This window comes from Egretta garzetta, unplaced genomic scaffold (assembly GCF_000687185.1).
Source record: "Egretta garzetta isolate BGI_Z169 unplaced genomic scaffold, ASM68718v1 scaffold6, whole genome shotgun sequence".
NCBI classification, from domain to species: Eukaryota; Metazoa; Chordata; class Aves; order Pelecaniformes; family Ardeidae; genus Egretta; species Egretta garzetta.
In genome coordinates this window covers 409,493-433,547 of record NW_009260080.1, presented here as the reverse complement: position 1 = coordinate 433,547, position 24,055 = coordinate 409,493, and the positions used below count along the sequence as shown (strand labels likewise).

The 24,055-nt window shown below is 40.1% G+C and overlaps 1 protein-coding gene across 2 annotated transcripts in view; it reads right to left on the bottom strand.

The window, feature by feature from the left end:
• Positions 1-15,812: 15,812 nt before the first annotated feature.
• Positions 15,813-24,055, bottom strand: part of CCNY (cyclin Y) — a 50,267-nt gene continuing 42,024 nt past the window's right edge. For both annotated transcript variants that reach the window (XM_009641341.2, XM_035896814.1), the window contains 2 exons: positions 21,896-22,058; positions 15,813-15,965 (listed from right to left, as the gene is read on the bottom strand). In XM_009641341.2, the coding sequence (XP_009639636.1) occupies positions 15,849-15,965; positions 21,896-22,058 (280 nt within the window). In that variant the 3' untranslated portion in view covers positions 15,813-15,848. The remainder of the gene's footprint in view (positions 15,966-21,895; positions 22,059-24,055) is intronic.

Sequence of the window (24,055 nt, the reverse complement as noted above, 5' to 3'; positions counted from 1 at the left end):
GATGGTGGCAGGCTGTGAATGCTCAGCAGCTGCATCCACACAATAGACTATAAATTGTCTCTGTCAATATTGCCAGTTAGACTATCCTTGCTCCTTGTTGCTGTGAGACCTCTACCATTTGTGAAATAAGGGTAACAGCTAGGGAGTTAAGCCCCTAAACTGTTGCCTGCAGGACTATGTCAGGCGACAACATCTGATTCCCCATCATGGGTGTGCTGTGGTAGGGTGGCCCATTTTCTTCAAAAAGAAAGCAAGCAACATTACCCTCCGGACTCACCTTAGCCCAACTCATCAGCCTAACTTAGGGCTGGATTTACATCAGAAAGTCTAAATTCTCTTTTAGCTTTTCCAGATAATTTTAGTATTTTTATTTTAGCCTTTCCAGACAGCTTGTATCTTACTTCAGTCCAACACTTGTCCTTTTGGTGGTGTGTCCTCTTCCCAAGTTCAGATTGGGAAGAGACTCAGTCTGTCTAGCCATCTGGGACACCTCAGAGCCAGCTTGAATTTGTGGCACCTAGAGGCTTCTTTTCACTGTGATCTGGAGCAGTTTGGCCAAAGGAAGGCAGGGAACATAGACATTGCCTGTGTCAGGGCAGAGCCCTCAGGCACTGCAGTGAAAAGAACCACCTTTGAAGCACCAGTGTGTCTGTAGAAGGACAAAACCACAGTCCACTGGCCTACTCTGCTCTACAAGTCCCCATCATCAGTCCAACTTTGGACTACAGGCTGAGGTGGTCGTTGTAAAGTGTTTGGGCTGTGCAAAAATATTGACTGTTGTTTCTTCATCCCTTGACTCAGCACCATCTTTCAGGCCAGGGTTCCCACCTGAAGATACTCGATATTGTATCTGAAGATACTCAGCATACAATTCTCCTCGTTTATTATTTATCTTTAGCTGTCCCCTGTATTCCCTGTTGGTCTGTAAAGACTGTAGGCAAATAGGGAGAGCAATATTACAGATGCGGATATAGCAGCAGAGGGACTCCAGCCCCACAGTGCCAGCGGTTGGCATGGCCTCATCTTCCACACCAGTGGTGAACGGCCCATCCCGCCCTACACGCTCCAGCACTAGAATCTCACAGAAAACCTGGCTGTAATAAAGTTCAGTTGTCAGATCTGTGAACTTGCACTGAATTCTAGTTAAATGAGAGAGATGGGTAGAAAACACAGGCATGGTTTTGGGTAAAGCTAAACTTTGAGAACTCACCATGTCTGATTTTAGAAGGGGTCCTAAAAGCCACTGGAAAACTTTCAGGGACCAACAATGAAACATAAGAAGATGCAGTTAAATCTATTTTAAAAATTCACAACTGCTGTCTACATTTCTAACCCCTTGCCACAGATCCAGGGCTTGATCCTACAAAAATTCACAGATGTGACGCCGTCACTGTGAGGTGACCCACTGAAACTTTCTGAACTGCTGGAACTGCATCTCCCTGTGGCTCTGTGCCACGTCCCTAGGCTAAGACCCGGGTTACTTGGCACAAAGCCCAGCAAAGACACTGCACCCAGACCTTGGCTCAGAATGACATCCAGTTCGCTTGAAGTCACTTCAGTGCTTCCTGACCCAGGAGCAAATCAGTCACCTGGGGGGTGCCACTATCTGTATTGCAAGCCAAAAAAACCCCAGAAGCTAGAGGCATTCCTCTGGCATAGCAAATCCCAACCACATCTGTCTTACCCAGTCGACACCTACACTAATGCCATGTAAGTGCAGTGAAGTGGGAATTACTACAGGAGATTGCACCCTACATAGCACCTGACAATAAAGCAACCTGCCTCTACCAAGTTCATTAACATTAAGGCAAAACGGATCAGCAAAGCAGCTTCCTTGATGAAGAAGGGGACTTGGCATTGCAGTCCAGGTTCTTTGGCAGACTATTATTTAAGGAAGAGAAAACACAGATGCATATCTAACATTTTAAAGCCTAATTTTAAAATCTATTTAGAATTTTTCTAGTTAGCAAAACCGATGCATTAGTGACCAATCTTGCTCCTCAGAAGATGATCTGTAAATTCAGGAAAAAAAGAATCTATTCAGAAGGGACAGTAAACATTAAAATGAAGGCAATTAGTCCTGATGGCCTTATCTTTAAAGTTGGTAAAATGTAGCAGAAGTGTGAGAAGACGAAAACAAGCTAGCCATGAAGGGCAATAGCAAACAAGCAGCAGGGAAAGCTGCCCAGAACAGATGCTTTTTAAAAGACATACATAGTGCATATGGATGCACATAAGCATGTCAGACAATCCCCAAAGTAATCCCACAATGCACGTAAAAGCCCATTATAGCATACAGATAGCAAAGGAGCCAGCATAGCATGGAAGGCCCTTGCTTCACGTCGACACACGCAGCACGGCACACTTTGCATTCCCTGGGACCTCTGTCCATCTGCCACTCAGATATCACTGCAGGCAGAATATGTTCAGAAGTAGCCTCTCCCCAAAACAGCTATCGTAGCTATACAAACATGGAGAAAGCAAGAACATTAAAACTCTGGAGTAAGGGCTAAGGAGCCTACATACACCCAAGGCAGGGGAGCAGTGAAGTTTTTCTGTCATGAACTATTCAATGGGGATCTTAAACAACATCCCTCTGCTCGCCACTGGCTCAGTCCCCAGAGGTGGCACTGGTCAGAGGGTCTTTTAGGAAACTTCCGAAGAATGTGTCTGTCTTCCCCTTCCCTTTCTGTCTACCTTCCGCTCCCAGGAATGCTCAAATATATATAAATGCTTAGGCATGTATGTGGGAAACTCTCCAGAAGGACATCCAGAACAGTGGAATTCAGTTCTTTTTTAACTGCTCATATTGATTGGACTTGGACCTGATAACTTCCATGCTAGCTTGGTCACCTCAGATACTTAAGCCTGGTGCCTATGCTGTCTTGCATACATCTTGTTGTCTCTCTCTTCCTCTGCTAATTTAGTAAATCTAAAAAAAGACTGTGTTTTACTGCATGCTCTTAAGGATTTAGATTATTCTAACTCTAACTTTGCCTCAAGCAGATCCCCTTACTGTAAATATTTGAAGGTTCAGAGAGGTCATCTTTCTAAAGGGAACCTGCTTCTAAGAGGACAACAAATGGAAAAAGCAGCTCTCCTTCAGACTTTGGTTCAGCAACCTCAAAGCTATTCAGCCAAGAACTTTAAACATTTCAAGACTGATCTGAAGGGAAATTAAGTAATGGGAAGTATAATCTCATACAGGAGCCCAGGGCCAATTTCTTCAAAAGTATTTAATTTTACTAAGTAGTAAAAGTACAAAGTGAGTCTATGGGATTTTCAAAAGCACATTATTAATATCTGCTTGACTCCCAGTGAAAGAGGTAGCTATACAAATGCACGATATTATTACTGAAATTTGCTCTGCTGTAACTCAAAAAAAAAATCTAGTATAAGAGAGGGGTTCCAGCTATATTTTTTCAATTTTGCACTTAAATTGACACAAATTTGTCACAAATTTGACACCCAGTTTTACACGTACACTTTTGCACGGTGCAAATACAAATCTGAAGGTTTGGAAAGTTTTAGGATCTTATATTTTATGATGAAGCTGGTGAACACGTTTCATTAGTGCCCAATGCCTGACATTAATGAGAGGCTGAGTTCTTCGCGTAAGCGGGTCCAAACCTAGCAATGGTCAAGCAGGCAAAAAATATGGTACACTGATATTGTGGAAATTGTTTAAATAAGAAAAATGCCATAAGTAAGTGGGAGATTCCACAATAAACAGAGGACAGCAATACTATCTTTGGCTGACTATGCTTTACATCTAGTACATCTATGTTACCGCTTCTTAGCATGAGCATCGCTAGGTTTGTGGAGAGCAAATAGATCCCTGGTCTCAACAGGCACAACAAAAGGGGTTATTGTGTTGGTTCTGGGTATCAGTAAATAAATCTGTCATCCCAGATTTAACATACAGACAGCCACTGTGGAATTAAAATAAGAGCTCTTTACACCTCCTATTTCATGGCTGGTCATTTTAAGAAACAAAACCTATGCTGTTGTCTCTGCTATTGAACACTGACACTGCTTTTTCTTTCACTGTGGACAGATGAATTGTAACTACGTGGTCATTCAAGCCAAGCACTGGGCACCATGGGGAAAAGGATAAACTAACACACAAATGGAAGAGGGGAGCTTAAGAGAGAAATGTGATTCCCCCCCCCCCTCTCTATTTCACATACAGTTTAAACCTCAGGAATCACTGCAGGCGGTATGGACTGTGGATTTCTTCTTGCATGTGAAGAAATGTTTTCAAGTTAAATTCATTCCTATGCAGAAGTCAAAAGATATATTCTTTTAAATCTCATCTACATCTTGAAAATATTACTTTAAATTGCCCCAAAAGCTGTATCCTGTACATAATAAAATCCTTATCCAGAAGAGCGTTTCTGTCTAAAAAGAATGTCTACTTCGATCATACTGTTTCACAAGTCTTTGATCTTCAGTTGTGTTTAAAGAACAATGAAGGAAAAATCTAATATTCCTCATAATTGCTACTCACAACTCCTTAGGGAAAAAAATTAGTAGATTTCTTACATCAATATCAGGATGTACAAGTTATGTATGTAGTTATGTATGTACATCTAGCCATAGGGTATAATTTACAGGACAATACATAAATGAGTTTTTGAACCTCATCTTGATTTTACAAGATTTGTTTTGACCTTAATCTGTGACCTGCTAATAGACTGTTTATTATAAAGTGGCCTTGTAAAAAGTACTTTAAACAAACTGTAACTAGGCCGATCTCCACAACATTGGGAAAAAAAAACCCAACCAAACTGTAATTTCAGGATTTGGATTCCCCCATCCCCCAAACCTTTGCTTTACAGTACAGACCTACCTTGCTCGTTGCCTACGGTTTCTACGGTTTCTGTTTTGTTCCAAAGAGTATTTTTAATAACCATCCTTGAGGAACTCAGAACACACTGGCAGGACATAAGGAATTCCCCTGTTGAACTGCAATAATATTCATACTTAATATATTGTATCAACTGGGATTTTTTTTAAGCTAAAAACATCATAAACTTCAGCTAGATGGCTCAAGTCCTTAATAAGATTAATAGGAGTTCAATATCTGACTGTCATTTATGCCATTGAAATTTTTTACCAGAACCCTAAAAGGGTAATGTGGATCCTGATTTATTCTGATGTTTTGGAAAGCAAAAGAAAACAGACACAAATCACCAAGAGTGGATTTCCCCGCAGGAGCCCAGCCCCAAGGCTGCAGCTGGAAGCCCACCGGCACCGCTCGCCTCCCCAGGGCCAGCTCCCGGCATGGTCCAGGGGCAGGGAAATCTCACATGGCAGGTACATCGCCCAACACCGTATTTGGGCCGAAGCAGAGAGCAGTAAGGAGATTTTGCCAGGAAGCTAAACCAGGGCATAAAAGGGTAAGGAGGCCAATTCAGGTCCTGCTCAGGTCCTGTTTAGGCAGGGGGAGATGAAATGCAGCCTGTCCCATTCCTGTGTCCAGCCTGCCACAGAGCTGCTGACTGATACTGCTGATACACCTAACTGTTGGCTTCATACTGGTAGCAGCTATTTTTATTGGTAGCAGCTATTTAGCTTTTAGCTATCAAAGTTTTGGGAACGCACTGCTGCCTGTAGACATCTCCCACTAGCTGATTATTGGAGAGTTGAGTTGAAAAGCAAGGCATTCCTCAAGTCCTACATGGCTCATGCTACTGGAGGAGGCCAAGAAACATTACAGCTTCTGGAGATGCAGCCTAGGCTATAACATGCAAGAAAATATACAGCGAATACATTGAATGCGATTCAACAGAGTACACTGGTAGCCTTACCCATAAAAGTGCATAAGAAGTCTTTCTCTACCGTCCCTATTAATAATGTGTTTTGTTTTGTTTTTAAATGATAATTCGATAGTCCATTTTCCCTGAAACAGGACTACCGATGATGCTCCGGTTACTTACCCGCTACTGGCACAGCACTTCAGCCTTCCCGTTAGCTGTGTCCAGGACAAATGCAGACTGAACAGCCTCACATTTCTGGACTTACTCTTCCCAAGCTTCATTCCAAAGGTAGCATCCCCCCAGACCTGGGACACGTCTCCAGCCAACCAAGCTTTGTCTCAGCAAAACCCGTCAGTTCACCTGGGTAAAGTGATTTTGCCCACTCCAAGTTATCAAATAGCTTCTGCTGAAAATTCTTTTAGTACCGCTAATAGAAATGAAATTTCATTACTGCAGCAAGGCAAGAACACAGCGTGCAAAGACAAAACAGGACTATTAGCTCAATCTTTCTGCCTCTTCTGCATTATGACAGATACTTTGCCGTTCCAATATAAGGTACAAAATTGCTACCAATTACTGTGTTCCTGACATGTTTAAAAATTTAATAGTTCTTTTAACTGGCCACAGATATTCATGGGTATATACCCCTGTGAACTGCATTGTGCCTCCTAACTGCTGGCACTATTTCAGTTTCTCTTTGTTATTTTTTTTTTAAATTATTTTGTTACTGTTTTCTCCTTTTGCTGCCTTTATTTCCCTTCATAGGAAAAAAATATTTAGGGCATCCAAAAAGTCTTACAAAACATCTCCAAGAACAGTTGTTTAAGTACTTTCACCCACTCAATTTGTCTGTGATGTTTTGATTTCTGGGAAACCAATATTCTAAATTACCAAATACTTGCATTCCTGAATATAACTGTATTCTCTTATGTACATGACAAATGAAGTTATGTCATGTTTATGTATATCTAGACAATCTTTCCTTCAACGATCAAATTAATTTATCTGCAAAAATATACAACTTTGGAAGGTTTATATTTGAAAAACAGCATGAATCCTTCAGGACGTGTTTAAATTGCGTTCCCCTACAGCAAATATTGTTGTTTCTCCACACTGAAGACAATTGGGAGAACGTAAAGTTTTTCACTTACTGTTTAATGTTATGGTTACTTACATATCGACTAAAACTCCATTTAGTGGTTTGTGGCAGAATCCCCTAGACACCTATTTCTGATCTGCAGGGATTCCTGTCCCAGATTGTGATGCTCAGAGGTAGGCAACAGTAATTTTCACTTCAAGTACTGTGCCCTTCTTACTCTTCTGCCTTCAGCAATTATATCATTCACCCCACAGGTTTAGAGGTTTCAACTCCTCTAACACCGATAAGGTAACCGTAAGCAGCCAGCGGTGCCCAATGTGAGCTCGGTGTGCCGGTTCAGCTCTCCCTTTGCTCTTGGGGCAGGTGGTGGTTACACAGCTTTCACTGATTTGATGCATGAACCCCACTATATACACCGTGGAAGTACGTGCAGATAAGTAAGCCAAAGAAAACCCACTGGCTAACAATCCTGCTCTGCTCTGAAACGCAAAAGAAAGATTCCATAATTCCTGATGTAACCTCCAAATCCAATGTTACCCATCATCTGTGTAATGTTACCAATGTTCTGTGTGTCAGGGGAGGTTTTGATTGGTTATTAGGAAAAATTTCTTTACTGAAAGAGTGGTCAAGCATTGGAACAGGCTGCCCAGAGAGGTAGTGGAGTCCCCATCCCTGGAGGTGTTCAAAAAATGTGTAGACATGGAACTTTGGGACATGGTTTAGTAGGCACGGTGGTGTTGGGTTGATGGCTGGACTTGATCTTGGAGGTCTTTTCCAACCTTAATGATTCTATGATTCTAAACTACCACCAAGAGCAGTGTTGCTGTTAATGCAAATATCAGCCGCTGGAGCAGAGAGAGCAGGCTAGGTCTGCTTACCCGTGCCAGGAGCTCTGGCCAGCATGCGGGGTCCCAAAACTCAGGCGCGCCCTGTGGTGCCAGGTATGGCTCAGGAGGAGGCCAGGCATGAGCGAGAGGATCTCTGCAGATCGATGCAGAGGGAAATGGCTGCAAATATGTGTTAGGTTAGGGATGCGCTGGGGCTGCTTAATTATACAGACCCAATTTCGCTTAAATGCACTGTGCACGTAAGCTGACAACACAGAACAGCGCAGACCTGCAGAATTAGGTGTTTCTAATACCTGGGAGAGGGAGCTGGGTGGCAGCTCAGGATTTCAGCTGCAATGACGAGGGTGAGGAATTTGTGGACAGGCTGCCATGGGAAGCTCGACCTCCTCACCTCTTCCTGGGCCTGGGTGCTGGAGCTCAGCCTGCGGGCACTTTCCACTGCCCCGGAGCCCCTCTTCCCCCGCCTCCCGGCGCTTCCATTCTCTGTTGCATTTCAGCCCGACTGCCCTGGGAACGCACCTCAAGTCTTAAAAGGTATTGATGGGGTTGGGGTCTTTTTGGTCAAACCCTGAGCACTTGCACATTCAGGAGAATACAGTACATTCAGCAGTAGAAGCTGAACCTGGTTTTAAGGACACTTTATGAAGAAGAAAAGCTGACGGAGACGGACAGATACTAGAATCTGCTGAAGAAATCAAAATTGCAGTTTTCTCCTCTTCCCCATCTCCCCAGTCCTCGGAAGCTTTCACTTCATACTGTAATTTGTAAAAAGTTCATTGTTTGTGTTACAATGTGAAGGGGGACAGTGCCAAAACCTGCGATCTTGTATCATTGGATTTACCTATTCTTAGTAAGTCGAAGAATCCAGACAAATGCATTCCTCAGGGAGGCAAACAACAGGTTCAAATGACATTTAAAATAATTGCTTTTTCTATTAGCAACTGCCATAGAAATTCCTTATCTAATGCAATTAATACCAAAAATAAATGCTTGCACGCAAACTCACATACTGAAATTGTCAAGGAAAATTCAGCTCAAGTCCGAAATTATAAAAAAAAAATCTGAAATGAGAAAATTAGATGCTGATTTGCAATCTGTGTATTTCAGAGAAAATTCACAACTGATTTCTTGCCCTGGTTTGTTTTTCTAAAAGAAAATTCTTTTAGAAATACTGAAGGGAAAATGTGGCAGCTGGGATCAGATATCCAAGTGCACAGCCCTAGCTAATGCACGGTTTAGCTCTCTGCATGCTTTAAGGAGCAGAACAACCTTGTTCTGCCACATGCCAGCAAAACAGAGCAGAAAAAAAAAGCCTTTCTGATGTACCATAATGACAGGCCACCACATAAAAACAATGATTTCATGGTCTAGATTTCTCACAGGTCAGAAACACCGAAGATGTTGGCACTGGGATTCAGTAGATTCATTATTAAATGGGGACGCAGAAGAACCAGGCCAGTCCTTTGTTCACTGAAGCTCCGTGTCAGGGTGACACGACCATAACTTCTCCAGATGAAGTCAGTACTGCCGCTTTATACTTTGTAGTAGTTATTTCTGTCCAGCAGAAGAAATAATTGATCCAAAGCATTAAATCCAAGCAGATGTGGAAGATCACTTTACCTGAGAGTATTCAAAAATATTCAAGATATACCCAACTATTTTCCTAGGATACAAGAATCAGTCTTCTAGTTTCTTACAGGATGCATTTAGAATTAGTGCCCCATAAAGCACTGTTAAAGTACACACACAGACTGTGGACTCATTCCTATGGTAAAATGTAAGGTGCATACCTGCAGGCACTAATAGGTAAGTGAAATATTTAACGTTACAAATCCTGGTGGTGAATTGGAAATTTAAGCCATTTTCATTTTTGTGCAAAGCAACTACATAAAGAAGTTGGAACATCATTTTTCATCTCTGTTCACAACCCTGCTAGTGCTAATGCAGAATTAGTGTAACTACAACAGTAGACTTTTTTTCTAGGTGGGGGCATCTGCAATTCTTCTCACCCTCCCACCCTGTGACTTCAGAAGTGTCACTGACACATACTGGGAGGTGTCATGAGCAGCAGACTCTCTACCCCTCTCTTTACACAATGTTCATACTGATGAAGCCCCACAGCACTGCCAAATTAACCCCAGAAGCTTTTGTTCTTAACAGCAGCTATTCTACATTTTTTTGGTAAAGTCTACCTCCAAATATTATTGACAATATTCTAGTACTTGAATAAAGTGAGCCAAGCTTTTGCATACACAGGATGACCTTTTACTTCAAGGAACTGGACGGAATTACACAAGTAAGGTGACCGCCAGTGCTTTCTGAATGCTGCCAGATTGTGTGTCAACACCAAGATGGTCCTGCAACTCTAATGCACGATATTCCAGATCATTTGGTGTATGTATTTTGTGTGTTGCTTCTGTGCCATTTTGCTCAGTACCACCTGGTCTGCCTCCTCCTAGGATTTATGGCGATACAGTCTGCATACCCTGCCCAATTTAGACAATTATCCCTCAAACTCCTTGCCTAAGAAATTTAACATCTCGCTACTTTAAAGTATCATACTTCTGGTATTGACACGATAGATGGTACAAATAAATTTGCTCGTCTTTATTTCCTGGTTTATTTAAAAACTATGCATACCTAATTCTGCCTCATAACCCCCTAGCACACCAATCCCCATCTTTCTGGCCTCTCCTTTTTCCACAGAAGAATGCTTAGTTTGCCTGAAATACTTGAAAGAGATAGATGTGGTCACGGGATGATCCGTATTGCTTAAATATAAGGCAGCAAGGGCATCACAGCTGCCAGTTCCCAAGATACTGTTTCCATGGAGAATAATTTGTACTAATGTCTAAAATAAAGGGGCACAAAAACCCAGAGGCAGTGAAGCAGGAAAACATACAGATAAGAGGAGAATTAGCTCTAGATTTAAGCGTGCTGCAGAATCTCTTAGGCGAAGGAGGTGTCTTACCCTAACACCTGGCTTAGTAAAGCACTCGTCATGTAAGTCTTCCTCTGCCTTTTGAGTATGTGCTTCACTGCCAGCGAATTCAGGGGGGGCAGCGGCGCTACTTCCAAAGACTTTTGTAGCTTTGAGGTTTTGCTGCACCAGTTACCACAGCACCCCAGTCTAAGTGCCAGAGATGCAAGGAAAAACAAAACAAAACCAAGTATGAAACTGAATTGTGTAAATACATCCAGTAAGTCAGAAATTGTACAGATTCACAAATAGGATTTTTTACATTTTGTTATTTGCTGCTCTCCATCTGTAGAGACCATTGACATCTTCACAGGAGATGCTGTCCAGTGCCTTGAGCGAGCTTTACAAACTGGCAGAGATTCTGGGCAACTCATATGGAAACGCAGGAATACTGCTGTCACCTATCGCCACACCAAGCCACTTGCTTAGCGTATCATCACCAAAGAGCGTCTCCAGCCAGTAACAGTCGAAAGCCTCCACCGATAATGCTGAAACACATTACACATGGTGTAAAGGGCATGAAACAACTCTCTCTTTCACATCAAATTGCATCAGATCAACCATTCTAGAAGGAACACAAGAAATACAGTCTGTTTGCACTGCTCTGCCACCTGCCTTTTTTTAATCTGCTGTCCTGTTGCTTCTTTCTTTCATGGGAAGAGCCTGATGATCAAGCCCAGATGACAGAGGCAAACGAGCACGGCTTTCTTGGCTAATGTGTTAATTTTCAAGCTGTGGTTCTGGGATTCACCAGGCACTTTTTGCGGATTCTCAGAAGAGGACCCAGAAAAGCAGGTTCATACACACTACAAAACAACCATTTTCAGCATCATCATCGATGTCTGCTATCACTTTTTGTCTCCTTATGATCAGTAGCTTTTCTTCTAAATCTTGTTTCCCTTTTTAAATAATTTTCTCCTAACAGTGGTCACTACATATCTTCTGTCATTACCCTTCGTCTACGCAACTCAAACTCTCATCAGCTCTGTGGTTTCCTCAAGATATAGTTCAGTTGAAGAGAAAAACCAGAAACAGCAGAAAGACACTTAGTGCTCTTTGGGCGTAGATGCCACCGTTTCCGTGTACATCTAGGTCACATTCAGATGGGTATGTTCGTGTTTACATGCGAGTTCTTTTCTCAGAGCCTGTCAGAGACACTAAGGGGGCACTCTACTGCAGAGGTAGGCTGAGTCTTTCAAAATCTGTCCATTCAAGTAAAAAAAAAAAAAAAATAAAAATTCTGATTACAGAAATGTGTTTGAAACAGAAGTGAGGAAAGTGCTAAAAAAAAAAAAAAAAAAAAAAAAATTCTGATTACAGAAATGTGAATGAAAGCTCACTGGAGTGAATTCCTTATGAAGGCCACATTGAAGCAGAAAGCAATGTGCACTTCAGGCAGTAGTTTAAACATGGCATTGGAAAATGCAACGTTCATTACCAGCAAAGGGCAACTGTAAATAATTTGTTGCTTCAGCTGTTAAGGCTTTGGTTTTTTTCTGGTTCTGCCCTTTCAATTCCTCTATCCCCTCCCACATACTGCTATTTTTATATATAGCCAACACTACCAGATGTCACTTTGTCATCTGCCACCAATACACCATCACCCTTTTCTGATGAGGATTTTGCTACTTCTCATCTTTAGGTTACATCTAAGGTTTCTGCATTAGGAAAGCTAGGAAGTAGAGAAAGAGGTGTTAAAAACCAAAGTCTGAACTAAGACTCCATAAATGTGAACAGTTCTTTCATCATGTTTTTAGTTTACGTGATAAGCTAAGGGAAACTAAGCCATCTATGCTGATCTCTCAAAAAAAGGATAAAGAAAGAGAAATAAAAAATACAGTTCTTGAAAAGGACACTGTTACCCTGCTATGGAACTGGATTTTGCATGTTTTTAGCAATAGAAAACGCGTATCACTTGAAAGACTGACAGGGTTTGTGGAAGGTGGAAGAGGTGATTTCACTTTTTCCTTCTTTTTGCACTTTATCACATGACTCCAGTGTTCTCAGTCCCAAAGAACAGTGTCTGTCAGCATGATATGTATCACTGACAAAAAACTAAATATAAACAAAAGTTGAAATGTAAACAAGTCTGCAGATGGAAAGAGGAATTAGGAAAACATCTCTGGGCTGCAGAGGGATGCATGAATAAAAACCCATCCAAAACACCTTTTTCAAATATTTATCCAATTACCAATGCATAAATGGCCACAGGACTGGCCCACTGGCTCAACATGTAAAATAATTCATTAAGACAATGATGCATGAAGGGACAGGTTTATTACATCTCCTACACCTTTTCATTTCTGAGCCGGTGACCATAGCAATAATGAAAACCTTCATCTGGAAAACATTTACAGCAAATTTAGTTTCAGATTCTGAAATGAAAACCACAATGTATTTGTGCTGTTAATTAAAACACTATTTGGTTCTCCTCCCTTCTCACACCCCAGGTGATTCTCTAACCTTGCAATGGCATTTTCCATACAGTAATGCTTAAAAAACTACACTAAACACAACATAATCCTAAATAATAATTCATTTTTAATTACATGGTATAGAATACCTTGCAAACAGAAGACACTCATTAAGATTTACTGACAGGTACTGTATTTTTTGGCAATCTTGGAACAAACCAGAAGAAAAAGCAAAGAATTATTCTATAATCTTAAGGGAGAGAGATGTCCATCTAAACGTAGAGGATTCATACGGCAAAACTTAAACTAAATAAAAAAATCCACACTTACAGCAGATTTTTTTTTAATTCTTAGTGCAAGAAACATAACCAAGTTAATCACAGAATCAGTACTAATTAAGAATATGGAAAATTCTCCTATACAGAGGTAGAGTCCAGTGCACAAGGCTAAAACGATATTCAATAGTCTAAACAAGACTGAGCCAGGTTTTACGGAATCCACTTTTTAAAGTATCAGACTGTATGTACATACATACAATAAATAGACTATACAATCTTTAAAGTAGTTTAATAAACTTCACAAAAATTATAGTAGATGCATTGAGATCTTTACATAATCCAAAGTTCATATCTCTATCACCCAGAAATGGATAAAACCAATATTCCTGATATTGAGTTAAATGGAAAATAGTTTAGCAAAGTGTTGATAAATCAAAATATTTTACATATTTTAAAGCCTAAATTTATGTTTATAAAGGATTAATTTCAAATGCTCTGAAAATGTTCCTTTTGATAACTATCTGTAAAGAGGTTTCAAATGCTGTAATTTGCATTCGTATTGTTATAAACTCTTTCCTTACATTCCATGCTGAAGGGAAAAATGGACTTGGATACTCACAGTTCTGATGCATTGGCACAACAAGAAGTGATGAGAATTAGATTATTTTAAAGGCCCAAAGGACATCAGGAGAATTTATGGACAAAACCTTCATGTCTCCAACTACACAAATCACATTGGAAAGTTAACAGAAAGCGGTTTGGTATTACAACTTCAATCCTGTCAGTGCCTCTCTGCCCGGAGGCATCCGATTAGCATTGCACTGGAAGTCAAGTGTGCATCTCTGGGCCCCTAGGTTTGCTACAAGCCCATAGGGCTTAATAAAACAAATACGGAATCTTTATGGTTTACCACAGTAGTGCATAAATCAGGGACGTCTGTTGCCACTCATTTCAGTGATAGTCGCAAAGAAAGGATTTCAGGGAACTGAGAATTTTCGGCTATATCTTTCTAAACTGTGCAAAAAAAAAAAAGGGGGGGGGCGGGGGGAAATCACCCTGGGGCATTATAAAGCAAATATGCTTACACTGGCAAGTTATTTTCTATAAAAGGTTCTTACAAATTCCAAGGGGGCAACAGCTACAGTAAGAGGGAACTAGTAACGACAAAAGAGCTTAATAATCAGAGCTGAAAATTATGTTCACAGTTCGGTTACTTTCAATTTCTATAAGCACCTACGCTGAAAAACATGAGGGTTTGTATTTTAGCTTCAAAATCAAATCTACTTGTGACAAATACCTTGTTAAGATTTCCATTCTGCTCTTCTACAGGCCTTCTCACTGGAATAATTTTTTTTATTATTTTTTATTTTATACAAACAGACTCACTTTGATTTAAAGTAAACATATAAAAATTGAGAATATTGCTTGCAACAATGGACCTGGAGGTGAAGGAACGAACTAGTCAGGCCATACAAAAAAAAAAAAATCTCCCTCAAAATGAATTCTGCTAAACTTCTAGTGCTATGAAAATCTGCAAAAAGGATCACAAGATCTGTTGCAAATTTCAGAGATTTGGCCCAAGTCTTATCATCATCATCTGAATACTTTAGTAACTGTATTTTTATATTAAGGAAAAATAAATGATTCCAAGAACTCAGGAAGGCACACGCACCCAAGTATACCATAAATAAAACACATCATGAAATTAGGAAGATCTTCTGATCCCTGTACACACTTTTGGTTCAGCACTATGGACAAATTCTCTCTTTTGAAATACAATAAAAGGCATACAAGAAATATAACATATGCATAATAATTATGAAGAATAATGCTAATAAGACAGCTTACAGAGAAAAGTGCAGTGAAAAAACCCAACGCTATTTATTCAGGGGCTTGTGCTACTGTAAATACAGACTTTGTATTTGCTGCTGTGCGAGGGGAAGAATTTATCCTGGGAAGCAGCAATGAGGAACGCAAAAACCAACAGAAAATAAAAAAAGATATTAAGAGAAACCTCTAGGATGGAACTCTCCCAACTTCATTCCTCTAGTGCACAGTCATCTGACTACATGGTTTGTTTTCATGCTGCCATTTCTCTTCATGAGTACAGCATATTAGAAAATGGCACAGTTCTTAAATATTTTTTCTGCCTCTACTTCATTTTTTTTGTTTCTTCTTCCAAGCACCTGATTTGCTGTCTCCTCATAAAAAGGCTAAAGCTGTTAGCGAAAGTGAGAAAAAAGTTGTTCCCCATCTTCTCTCCCGAACACTGATTTCTCCATTTCTCCTTCCACTAAGTATTTTACTCGTGTGCTACACAATGGGGAGGCACTGTAAAGGCAGCTTGACAGATTTAAAAATAAAAAAATCAAAAGTCTGTTTTCTTTATCCCCCCACCCCCAGCCCACCCCGAAAAAAAATGGATGGATGAAACAGTACGTCCATAGGAATATTCCAGTCTCCTCTGTTAGGAGATAATAGCAGGGGACCATCTAACCACAGTCAGATTGTCAGCACTGACTGACCGTTTCTTTGCGGCTTTCCTGAAGTCCTTATATTTATCTTCACACAAGCGGGAAATGGCCTGCAAGACAAAAGAATGAAAAACCCTCAGTTGCATTGACCACAAGCTGTACAGGTAAAAGAAAACTAAATGCAGATTTCTGCATATAGGTAGAATCACAAAAAGTCACTTCATTAAGGAACACACATGACGAGCTTCTCCCCAAATCCTCTTTCTCATTTTGTTAATCTTAAAGAAACACGCTGCCATTGCACTGCCCACCACAGCTGCTTTTGGAGGACGCAGTGAGCATCTTCCAAGCCTTTTCTTTACAGGTTAACCATCACAAATCTCATCAAGGTGGCTGACAATGCCTACCCACTGCTATACGGTAACTCATTCATAGCACTTCATTGGCGAAAAATTGTGGAAAACTTAATAAAACAATTCTAGAAATGGTAAGCATAGTTGGAGAATTTATAAAGAGGATGGCTCAATTTTTTTATTTCCTAAAAAGTCTTGTAGTAATCGTACTTTTCTCTGCTGATAAATGAATGGTCTGGCAGAATACTCTCCCTGCTTTCCTTACAGAGCTGATGTTTACTTGCCAGTCGGAAGGAGATGGTGATTTCTGTGTGATCAGGCTATCTTATATGGTCCCAGTAGCAAATGTAACTCATATTCAGAATAATTTAATTTGCATTAAGAGTACACAGGAATGTTAAAAAGCTTATAAAGAGAGAGACAAATATTACTCAAATGGTGACTCCTACACTGCAGTTAACATTTTATGTTTTGTCTACTGTTTTTAGCCAAGTTTAAAACAAATATTTATTATGGACCTCACATGCACAAATATACTGTGCCCTAAAATAGCACGTCTACTGGAGTTCATATGGTTGGGTCAGGCTATGGTTGGCATCAGTAGGGATGTTAACTCTGGCGATCAAACACACAGAACTGCAGAGAAAGCTCATTGCAAGGAGTACTCAAGGTCAAATTAAAAAAATAAGATGAACCACAACAGTATTTTTATCTACTCAGGAATGCTTTTAAGTGGTGTCTGAAGATAGGATGTTTAATAAAAAGTACTGCACAAACAAGACCAGTACAAGTGTTTGACTACAGAACAAGGCGATACAATTAAATAGCCTGACTCCACTGATCACCATTTTCTTTCTCCATCTTTACTTCTATAGCACAGCAGGTTGTAGTGGTGAAGAGTCCTCTCATTTTAATGCACAGAGCAGAGGCAGGTATGGCATAAGCACACAACACATACATCGGAGAGCACAGTCACCTAACGCTTTGGTCAAGCCAGCCACAAAACATGGTTAGATTTAAAAAAAACAAACCCAAACCAACACAAAACCTACCACCACCACCAAGAAACCAGCTGCTACTTTTTAGTTGGAAACTGAATTTCCTTCTGTTAAGACCGTTCTTGAATACATTTTCTTTCTTGGTGCACATGAAGAGAACAACAGAATAAAATAATGCAAATATTCCAGTTGCTTTGTAGACCATAACTTAACTCACTTAGAACTGCTTAGTAACATTTTATTTAATTTAACCAGGAACTCAATGGATTAAGAAAGTTTATGCAATTCAATCGGATTTAAAATTCAATAGATGAAAAGCGTTCAATCATGAAATAATGTGCCAAGGCATGGCTTGGCAAATAGGTGTACTGAGGTGGAGCTCAGCTCCTTCCAGCTGCCAAATCAGGCTATTACTTAGGCATCAAACAGCCCGACAAGGTAATTACTTCAAAATTTGCTGTGTCACAGGACAAATTCTGTTCTGGCACTCGGTCAGACAAAATGAAATTTTGCTTGGAAGCAGCACTTAATATTTGGCATCTCTATAGTCTCTGGTGATTAATCATATGGATAAGAAACACATTGACTGCTGTTCAAAGCAATCCTGTATCTAAAGATGCCTCTTCGTTTGCAAATAATTTACAAAATTGACATTTGGAGTCTATCTGGCAAGTTAGTTAGTCAACTTTAGAGTAACATATGGGGAAATGAGACAAAAGCAGAAAATTGTAAATATTTATTATTGTCCTTCAGTTAAAATAAATCAGGTTACAAACACCTTTCTGTCATTTGAGATTTCTGTTGCTTTTATTGCTAGAAAAAGAAACCAATTTTTGACAGTTGCAAGGGACCATGACTCATATAAAATCAAAACATTCTTAAAAACAGCAACATTATTCAATCGTGTGAAATTCTGTTGGACTTGATTGTAAAACCTGTAATCAGCTAGAAAAATACATACATATATATGTTTCCATTATATATACATGCAGAACTAGAAGCCAGTTCCTCTGCTGGGTTATATGACCCTAGATGAGACTTTGTCACCGGTGAAGGGGGCGGGTAGGGAGAAAGGAGGGGGAAGAAAGGCAGTAGTAGTAGTAGTAGCAGCAGCAGTAGTAGTAGTAGTAGTAGTAGTATAAATGTTGGCTGCATGCACATGTTTGTGCAGGGCAGGAAAGCAGCAGGGCTGGCTATGGCTTCACTGCTGGGAATGCACAAAGGCAAACAACTGCGAGTGCTGCAACACCCCCAAAAATGGACAAACCAGAGAGAGAACTTAGCAAGGACAGACAGCACTAAGTCTGGAAGGGTTAGATATAAGGAAAATATAAAAAAAAAATAATAAAAAAAAAAAATCACTAGAGGAACAAGAACTTGTAATGATGGGGGTTCCCCTTCATTTATGGAGGATGAAAAGAAGAGCAATTGGGTTACTCCTGACAAAAGAACAGGGGAGTTTTGCTCTCCCTTTGCTTCTTGGCTAAGAGGATTCTGAACACACAAAACCACGTGGGATTGCAATCCATCACTGCGACAGTGGGAAGCTGTAAGGATATAAAGACACTTCTCTACCTGTAACTTAGATATTTTTCTCCTCTTTTTGGTCTGTTTGATCTACAGGGACTGTAGCTCTTTAGGGTCAAGAAAATACAGCACGTAGTTCAAAGGGGTTGAACTATGTGCTCAAGCACTATCCTAAGAATAAAAAGCTAAGACAACACACAGTCAGCTAAATTGGGAGCGCGCTAACGAATGCTCTTACAAAATCTAGCCCTGAAACCACCTAGCGCTAAGACCACAAGCAGGAATAAGGTTGGCACGTTTTGTGGACTCACCCCAAAGAGCTGAATCTGACTCGTATTTAGCTCAGTACATGGGAGAATAACCAGGTGCCAAAGTAGGAAATTACAAAATAGTGGATTAAGGTTGGATATCCAACAACCTTCTTGGCAGAAAAATCTCCCATATTAGAAAATAGTTCTCAGGAGAAGCAAAGGAAGCCTTGACATTTGATGTAATTAAAAGGAAGGAGAAAACACACTACAACATACGCTGGTTGGAACAAACAGCATTGGCAGGCGGACAGACTGGATCATCTAATGAAAGGTTATTTGCTATTTTTAACTCATATGGTTCCATACAATGGGGGGAAAAAAAAAAAAGAGGGGTCATGAAAATGGTTTCTGGCTACTAGGTGGACTGGCATAACAAATTCAGAACGCTTTTAGGCCACAGGCTGATGAGAAGTAAGAAAAAAATTACTTTCATTCAGTTATTTAAAAGACAAAGCTGCTTCTTAAGTGTCAGTGGTGGGAACATTAAATAAGGCAAAACATCCACTGAGATGCTCCAGAATGAGATGTCAGTTTTAACAGGTACCATAAACCCTTATAACACCTCTAAGCTGACGGATCTTGTCCAGCATTTCCATTTGATGAGGAATAGTATTTACTTCCCTTGTCCTTGGTCTTCCTGGTTTTTTTTTTGCAGAAATAGCAATGCAGATTCTGCCATGCCAGATCTAATGCTCCTGCTTTAAGATAGATAAAATTGCTTGAAAATGCAAAAGTAGCAAAAATGTGTTATAATATAACCATTTCTCTATGCAAGACCTTCTGTGATCTCAAATGTCAGTAAATAAGTTGGTTTAAATCTTAGAACTGAGCAAGGTCCTTGCAGTTTACCAGACAAGGTAAATCCTTCCACCACATGTATATGTTTGCTACGAGCCTGTTTTCTTTCATCACAGACTGCAGCTTTTCTCTCAGTATCAAAAATATCACTGCCTGGTGTGGTACTACATCTACTCCACTTGACAATCTAAGCAACTGCTTTAAAGACAGAAACTCTGGGCTGAACAACACATGAGACCTAGAAAAGTGCTGCACATGCATTTTGGTAACTCTTGGCACACTAAATGCTTAACTGTACTCAAAGAACAAGGCTATAAATTATGCTGTCAACTAGTTTCAAGGGCACGCTAATGACAACCAAGTATTGCCAGGGAACAAGGCAGTTCCCATCATGTTCCCTTCCTTCTGGCCACAGAACAGAGGCAAGGAGCTGGTAGACCAAGCTGGTTTCACAGCAGATACTCATCCTCTTCCCTGAAGGCATCCTCTTTGGCTAGCAGCATTACTTTACAGCCAACTTCCGCTAGCAGCACAAAGCATCCCCAACATGGGAAAATTTTTAATAATGTGGGTTTATTGAAAAAAATATTCTGTTATTTCTTTTTAAAATAAGCCTTCTCTTTAGTTAGTACAGAAGAACCACCAGTATTCTCTGGGTATTTACAGTCAGGTCCTATGTTCTTTTCTTCTAAGGTCTGAGGAGCCATCATTGCCACCTTCAGTGTAGCCCACTGGTATACATGGTGTGTGATATAGACTGACAGTGTTGGGAAACACGGTGTACTAAGTTCTCTTCAAAAAGTAATCCACTCAATTTTAATAAATGTAATGGCACTTATTATCAAGACCCACCATTGAATAACTTAGTAAACCACCTCTTTTCATTTAAGATTACAATCCCAATGAATTTTCATTTTTTTTTAATTCTCTTCAACAGAAACAACATCTAATACAAGTTTACATCATGCTCCATACACAGAATTAAGTTACATTCTTTTTGGAGCTATCTGCGAAATTTAGAAAGAATATTTAGAAAGAATGAGAAATACAACTTTAGTGAGATCTGCTTTGATTCTTTCTCCACCGCTTTCTGTTCCCATTAGTCGCAAACAAGTCAATTAACCTTCCCACGCACCACTTCCCCCCACAAAAACATGTATAGCGCTGCCTGCCTGTTTTACAGGAGCACTAGGAGTTTCAGAACACGCAAGCTCCCTCTAACCAGCAGGCAAAGAACCTCCAGTGCAAAGCTGTTACACATAAAGATGTGCGATGTTAAAAGCAGTTAGCGTCTAATGACAAATTTCAAAATTAGGAACAAAATGTGCACACACTCATGCAATAATGCCCTTATTTGAAAAACATCATATCAGAAAGCTGAGGAAAAACAGATTCCAGTCTTGCAAAGTGCCCACAATTGGCTGCTGCTGATTTTAAATTCCTCCTGTGTCTGTGGGAATTCATAGTGCCCTGCATTTCACTGGTCCAGACCATCTGATGTGGTTCTTTCTGCACATGGTATATTCAGGTCTCATTAAGCATTCATGATTTATTCACTAAAAATGTGTGCTCATTTCTGTTTTCCCATTACTGAGAAAAACACCATGGGAGATAACAGACTTGGATCCACGTGAAGTGGAGCAGTAGCAAGATAACAAGCACATGGAATAGTTATTTTCAGCAATACTTGTTAATATTCTGTCCTTTAAGGTGGATAATCAGTTTTAAGAAACTAAATGAACACACAAACCCAGCTGGCGAACAGAGTCATTGTAAAACTTGCGGATACTTTCACAGGGCCAATTTAGACAACTGGAACTGAAAAATAAATGGAAAGCAAGACACGGCATGAAGCAAATTGGGCCAAAAAGCTGTCCCCACGTTCCTGAATACCCAAAGCACAAAAAAACCAGTTTATGAAAATCAGGGCCCATGATATTCTAGTATCTCACTGGAATATTTGTGAAGAGATGGGAAAAGGGAGAAACAATACAAAAATTGCAAATCCCCCTATATATTCAGCTCTGAGCAATCTAAAAAGAAAGTGTCTTACCTCAAGTTTATATGCCCTGTCCCTGCTGAGGGGCTCCAAAGGAAAACTCAGGTTATTCGCTTCTGCCAGGGAACGCAAATCAAAATAATACTTGGCATAAACACTGGAGGGAACATTAATATTGAACTGCAGCAGCTCAAGAAACTGCCGTTCTAGCTCATTCCTGTAGAAAGAAGATAAATGTGAAAACACACTTCAGACTATGCATTCTGAATGTAATTTACTTTAAATTGCAAATGGTATAAACCAAGTTCATTTCTCATTCTTGCCGGACGCAATTATCCTAGCCTAAGGTTTGACCTTGCCTACCGAGTTCTGTGGGCATACGTACGCCGGTGAGGAATATGAGAGATGCTGCACCTTGCAGCTGCTACCGCGATGCCAGTCAAACCCAGACACAAACTTCTGCTAGCGGAAGGGCACCTTTATCAGTTTAGCTAATACAATCTGGGAAAGAAAAGCGAGCAGAAAAAAAAATCTTCTTGTAGTTTCTGCTGTACCTCCACTAGGTGGATCTGCACACACGGCTATGCAAACGCAAAGCACAGACAAGCCCTGAATTTGGCAGGCATCTCTCATAAATGCTGCAAATTACTCTAACTCCTAAATTACTGGAGAACTTATATACTCTCTTCAGCCTTTCATAATCAATCATTTAAAAGTAGCCATGGGGAACCTGAATTTTTCAGCGTAATGTCTTATCTTTCTTTATGAAAAGAATGAAGACATTTTTCCCTAGGATGTGCAATCAAAATTCACAGTGGTGATCATTTGTTTTTCAGTACCTAAAACAAATGTGTTTGTCAAAATACCTGATAGGAACAGAGGTCCTATTTGAGCTGCCACCCCATGAAAACTTTGGTATAGCATACATTATTACCTACACCAGTACATTAAAAAGTATGCTAAGAAATAAGCAGATCAACAATACTAAGGACTGGAAATTTTCATAAATTGCATGGTAACTAGATATCCTACATCGTACTTATGCAGGGACACATGATATATTCAAAACAGTGATTTCAAGGTACAAGAAATAAAAAAAAAAGAAATGGGTGGTAAAAGCTGTACACGTTTCCTGAAGAGTGTATGTCCTGCGCAGCGTGGTACCAGCAGGTACTGCTGCCTGACTCCGATAGTGCATTTAAGATACATTTTGACTGCAGTGTAAATGTGCAAGGAATGTGCAGGCAAGAATGAATGGCAACAGAAGATGAAGGATCTGGGGATAAAAAGTAGTAGTACTGGTACAGTAGTTTTTCAGCACTGAATGGTTTTTCTTCTCCTCACTCTTACATCATAATCATGGTCTCTCCTTACCTTCACTCACTCTCTCTGCCAAAATTCTGTTTACATAACGATAAATATTAATTAACATTAAAAGATTACCTAAAAGCTGGATATGGACTCTTTGGCATGAATTCACACTGTTGAAGAACCTAGCTTTTAAAAAATGCAAATTAAAAAAATACATTTTAAGACATCTATCAATAAATAGAGAAGATTATCTTTAAATGTCATTTTATACTGCCAAAATTTTACTTTCTGCAAGCTAAGCCTAAAGGTCTATGTTAATGGATAATATAAAGCCTCTTTTAATGGAGAAAGACATTGGCTGTACCTCTTCAGAAGAATATCCCTAAATCTTTAAGAACAATACACAGCCTCAGATTCGTACTGTCCCCTAGTTCCCAGATTTGAAGGTTAGATCAGCAGCCTAACTACAGCTGAGGGAGAAGGAAAAAAAAACCAAAACACCCCAGGTATTTCAGATTTGAACTAATGTAATGTAACTAACCACCGTACCCTTCTTCCCCGATACAGCCACATCAGTTGCCTTTAGCATACGCTTTCCTCTGGCCACCCCCAGGATTCACACAGAAGCTCAAGGCAACGCTACACACACGACTACAGACATCCACGGCAGCTCAGCCCTCCCAAGTCCTCTGTTAGCTTTCACGCACAGTTCAACGTACTGCCGGTGACTTACAAAACTCAGAAAGGTCTGCATGCTGTTTTGCAAGATACACTGATGCTGAATGATTCAGTTGAAGAGTTTGACCTAGAGTTTTTCTGCCTTATTAACATAAACAGGAAAAGCCCCTGTCTTGTGTAGAGCTAGACACTTCAAAATCACAATACTGTACTGTCCCAACTACC